This window comes from Sinocyclocheilus anshuiensis, unplaced genomic scaffold (assembly GCF_001515605.1).
Source record: "Sinocyclocheilus anshuiensis isolate Anshui unplaced genomic scaffold, SAMN03320099.WGS_v1.1 scaffold566, whole genome shotgun sequence".
Lineage (NCBI taxonomy): Eukaryota > Metazoa > Chordata > Actinopteri > Cypriniformes > Cyprinidae > Sinocyclocheilus > Sinocyclocheilus anshuiensis.
The window spans coordinates 510,027-515,250 of NW_015542410.1; the positions used below are offsets into that span (position 1 = coordinate 510,027).

At 44.3% G+C, this 5,224-nt stretch overlaps 1 protein-coding gene across 2 annotated transcripts; it reads left to right on the forward strand.

The window, feature by feature from the left end:
- Positions 1–200: 200 nt before the first annotated feature.
- LOC107693316 (pygopus homolog 2-like) lies at positions 201–4,637 on the forward strand. Of its 2 annotated transcripts, none has more exons than XM_016492650.1 (3): positions 201–278; positions 2,214–2,263; positions 2,483–4,637. In XM_016492650.1, the coding sequence occupies exons 2-3, from the start codon at positions 2,222–2,224 to the stop codon at positions 4,085–4,087; spliced, it is 1,647 nt and encodes a 548-aa protein (XP_016348136.1). In that variant the 5' UTR covers positions 201–278; positions 2,214–2,221; the 3' UTR covers positions 4,088–4,637. The 2 variants fall into 2 exon arrangements, with proteins under 2 accessions (XP_016348136.1, XP_016348135.1); XM_016492649.1 differs by having other exon boundaries at positions 207–1,027.
- Positions 4,638–5,224: the final 587 nt, after the last annotated feature.

The following is a 5,224-nucleotide window of genomic DNA, read 5'->3' on the forward strand; positions in this document are numbered from 1 at the left end:
CGACGATAAAAATATTGAGCAGTTACAGAAATAGCGTCACACATTTATCAGTTTTACATCACCTAAATGTCACTAATATATTTTTAAATAGAAAACAATTCTATAATATCGCCATAAACATAAACATTTTGTAAAAATCGCTTATTTGTTTTAGCCCGACCACCCCTATTTTCCACACATGCCCTGCGCGAGTCGACTCCGGCTGTCCCTCTTTGTCCGGCAACGAGCAGGCCGTAATTAACATGGCCAATTTCGCGTTTGGGGATAAATATTAAATCGTAAGTCTATTTGACATTGATTGTTTGTCATATGCGGGTTGACATCCATGACTTGATGCAACAGTCGGGTGTATATGAATGAGCTGTATGAGCAGCGTTTACCGTCTTACCTTGCTTGCTGATGGCTAAACGGCTAGCGGTAGCTAGCTCGCGAATTCAAATCACGTTTAAATTAAATTCAAACGCCTAACGCGTCATTTACAGTCGCACTGTATTTTCGAATCGAACGCAGTTTAAAATGGGGAAGAGCTCGGTGTGCTTGCATCTGAATGATATTTAGACGGCCGTCCAGGTAGAAACACATCTGTATGTGATCACATTGCAGGCAGGCAGATGTGTATTCACATTCAGTCCATCCCAATCACGGCTGGTTTGCGTGCTTGCAAAGATCTTTTGGTTAATAACTCAACATCTTCAGACGTATCTGCGATGCTCATCCAGATCGCGTTATTATTTGGGGGGTGCATGCGTGTAAACGTGCAGAAGATGATAAATCTGACTCAAACCATTAATGCATCCTTCAGACATGTTGCCGAGTAGGTGCCTGATCTCTTTGGCCCATCGGTACAGTTAAAAATTAAGCATTTCACGCGCAATTCCTGGGGCTTCGGGGTGATACTCGTTGGACCCGAGGAGGTTTAAGTCAAATAAACTAATTTCTGTAAATGAACGGTGTCATGGCACCGCACCGACAGTCATTTTAATGGCGGGACAGCAGGCGGGACAGACTCAAGGAAAACGAGGCAAAGGTAGGAAACTGTCAATCAGCGCATCTCTGTGTCCGAGCGGGAATCCACACAGCTCTGGCTGCAAATCTCCCTTTCCCCTGTCCGCACATGCCTGAATGTACGGTGGCCTTGTTTTCGTGGGGATCTGTCTTTGGGTAGCTTTGTCAACCTCGCATCACTTGTCTATCCACGCGTGTTCGTTTGTAGTTTGTTTTATTTATTTTTTTACACTCATTGCATTCAACTCTTTTCCAACGTGTTATTTGCCCTAAAAGCAAGCCTCTTACTTGGGATCTCTAAAGGGTTGCATACAAGTTCATCAGCTGTAAAATTTGTCTTCAGAGATAGACCGATATGACAGATTATCTTTAACTAAGTGTCTGATAAATGATATGCATTTTTTTTAAATACTCTCTTATTGTTGTTGTTTTTTTTAAAACAAAATTTAGACTACAATTAAATTAGATATATTTAATATAATATTTTATAGGAATTTAAACAAAAAATATTATTATTATAACAGTTATGCCATTTTTTGTCAACATTGTCCAGATTTATATTTATTTTTGGCTGTGTAGCTGTAAATCTATATATAAAAAAAGAATGTATTGTATAATAATAATAATAATTGTTGTTATTATTATTAAAAATGTGACTATCACAGTGACACTGAATACTGTAGTTAGGTGCTAGTCTTTAGAGACAAAATATTGCTGTATATCCATAAAAATATTGGTCAAACTGATTATCTGTCTATCTCTAGTCTTCAGTTTCTTGTCAAAATGTTTAATAACATGGGATACACTTTGATAATCTAGGTTTTATGGGGTTTTGTTTTATTTTTATGGTTTGATTTATTTGGTTCTCAAGAAATGTATGTATTTATTGGAGGTACTGAGATGTGTGGTTGTCGTATCAACAAATATGTTTAACAAAATAAGTCAGTTACCAAATCTATTTGTTACCAGTGCTCTGCTTTATCTCTTCAAATGCCAGTCAGGTTCACAGTTGATGCTAGCAGTGTGACACATGGGGCATGTAAATGAGCAATTCCACCTAATACCACCTGGCAAATTACAGTGAAAAATGATCTTGTGCACATTTTTGCATCAAAAAACGTTTTATATGAATGTGCTTTTGGTCTAACTGCTAATTTCTCCCACCCTATTCTTGTTCATTTCCCCCCTTTCCATTTCTGCTTCCATAGGTTCCCAGATGAAGAGCCCAGAGAAAAAGAAGAGGAAGTCCAACACTCAGGTTAGTTTTTGAATCTTTGGACTTAATGCTTTATTTTATATTTAGCCGGACTTTGTTGTAATATTTGCAAAGGTATTCGTATTCTAGTGAAGTTGGTACCCTCTTTAAGCTAAATGTTAAAAAATAATTGCATTTAATGACAAATTCAGTGCATTAACATTAGAAACTAAGCAATTCAGCATTACCAACTTATTTCTCACCCTTTGTATTTCCTGCTAGGGGGCAGCATTCTCCCACCTCTCTGAGTTTGCACCCCCTCCTACTCCGATGGTTGATCACCTGGTGGCCTCTAACCCTTTTGATGATGACTTTGGTCCGCCATTGCGATCTGGTGGAGGGGGTGGTCCAGGTGGTGCCTCTTTTCTGCCCAGTCCAGGGGGCGGTGGAGGTGGCTATGGTGGACCCGGTCGAATGGGAGGAGGTATGGGATTCATGGGTGGCCCAGGTGGACCTGGAGGCGGACAGCCTGGCCGACGACCCCCTTTCGGTCCGCCAACGCCAAATACTGGACCACACCACCCACTTGGATTTGGGGGCATGCCAGGCTTTGGAGGTGGTGGTGGAGGATTTCCACCAGGAGGCCCATCCCAGTTTAACATGCCACCCAATTTCAGCCCACCCATGCACCCTGGGCAGGGCTTCAATCCAATGTTGTCACCTGGAGGAATGGGTGGCGGTCCAGGAGGTGGAGGAGGTCCACCTCATCCAAGGTTTGGGATGCCTCAGCAACAGCCTCCACATGGACAAGGTGGCCATCCCTTCAACAGCCCGCCCTTACCTGGCGGCCCTGGCCCTCGTGGGCCTCCGCACGGCCCCATGAACGCTATGGGGGGTATGGGAGGAGGAATGAACATGATGGGCATGGGTGGTGGGGGTAATATGGTGGGTGGACATCCAGGTATGCCTCCACAAGGACAGTTCCCTCCTCCACAAGATGGCCCGTACCCTGGATCAAGTCCTCCTGTTGGTGAAGAGGGAAAGAACTTTGGTGGTCCAGGTGGTGGTCCACCTGTTCCCTCTCAACAGCAACCACCTAACCTTAACCCCTCCGGTCCTCCATCCAACAATGCCACTCCTGGTCCGTCCCCAGCCCCTGGACCCCCACAGCCCGGAGGAGGTTTCCCAGGTCATCCAGATGTCCAACAACCCAACCCCAACACTCCAGGACAACCCCAGTCGGCTCCTCAACCCCCCAATCCCAACTCGTCCCCCACTGGCCCCCATAACGGTCCCCAGCCTCAACAGGCACCAACCAATCAGCATCCTCCACCCAACTCCACTGGTGGCCCTGGCCCCAACACCCCATCCAATCAGCAGCAACCAACGCCACCAAACTCCGCTCCAGGTTCAGTGCCCTACAACCAGCAGAACAATACTCCTGGAGGTCCAATGCCAAACCAGCCACCCAACTCCACCCAGAACAACCTTAACAACAGCAGTGGTGGCAACACCCCAGGTAGCAACCCCAATCCTCCATCCAACTCCAACTCCACGCCCAACACCCAATCCCCGCTTCCCAGTGGGCCCGCTCCACCCTCTGCTGGCCCTGGCTCCGGTCCCCCAAAGCTAGGTGGAGGCATGGTGTTCCCTTGTGGCCTCTGTCTGTCAGAAGTGCACGATGACCAAGAGGCCATCTTGTGTGAGGCTTCCTGCCAACGATGGTTCCATAGAGACTGCACAGGCCTAACTGAGCCAGCGTATGGGCTGCTAACCAGGGAGAGTGCCGCGGTGTGGGCTTGCGACTTCTGCCTCAAGACAAAGGAGATTCAAGCTGTTTATGTGCGCCAGGGACTGGGACAGCTGGTGGCTGCAAATGATGGCTAAAGGAGAGAAGAAGATCGGGGAAGAGGGATGTTTGATTTATTTCTTGGTGCTTTATGTCTTGTGTTTCATGGTGAGAAAGTGAAATGAAAGTGAAGAATTAATCCACCAGAGGAGAGCGAGACATACAGATAAAACTGAACTTCTTAATCTGATGTTACTTCTTGCATTTGTTTCTTCACAGACCTCATAAGCACTTTTAGGGCCCATATCTCTGATTAAAAAGCATTGTAACAGATGTTGGAAATGTTATAGAACATCATGACACATTTTCAAAATTCAGCTGTTTTTGCACTCATAGGTCTTCATTTCACCTTGGTGACAAATTTGGAGAAGCAGATTGATCCTGGCCACAGTAAAAAGCAAAATTCAATATGTTTGTACAATAATTTAACCCTTTGTGTGATTATACCCAAGATCAGCCTCCAAAGAGCTGTCCAATTTTTTTCTTTCTTTACAAAATCCATCTTGCTGATCTGCAAAGCACTGATGCCAACTTGCTACCTCAAAAATTTTGACATGTCTGGCTAAGAATGCTTTGATTAAGTCAAGAGTGTATAGTCACCACACAACCTCTCCTCTCCTCTCAGTGATCACCATTTCAGTATATCCAAAGGAAAACGGCAGCATCCTGAAAAAGGCATATAAGACATGTAGATAGTCAACATTTCACGGTGTTTATTTGAATACATGAGTGATCTGACAGAAATTGGAGTCCTGCAATTCATTGTTAATAAAACTCTAGATTGTTTCTCTTCATGTACAGCTACTCACTGTTCTTGACACAAAGTGGACAATGATAGATGGTGGCATAGCTGATAGTGGTAATCCATAACCATATCAGTGTATGTATGTAGTCTTTGGATTGCATGTGAACCAATGCAGTACTCCATCAGAACTGTTTTAATTGTTACTTTTACTGTTCCGATTAGGCCTCATCCTGGGCTTTGAAGTAGACCAAATAACACAACGAAATCAAATGTTGTCGCAGAGTAAGATGTTTGCAGTTTCTCTCTTTTTTTATTTCTGCATTTCTGTCCAAGTTGCCTTTTTCTTATTTGTTACTTTTTATGTACCTGTGTGTATGCTGTTCAATGTGCTTGCTCTGGTGCCCTCCATTTGCCAGCATTGTGCAGTAAT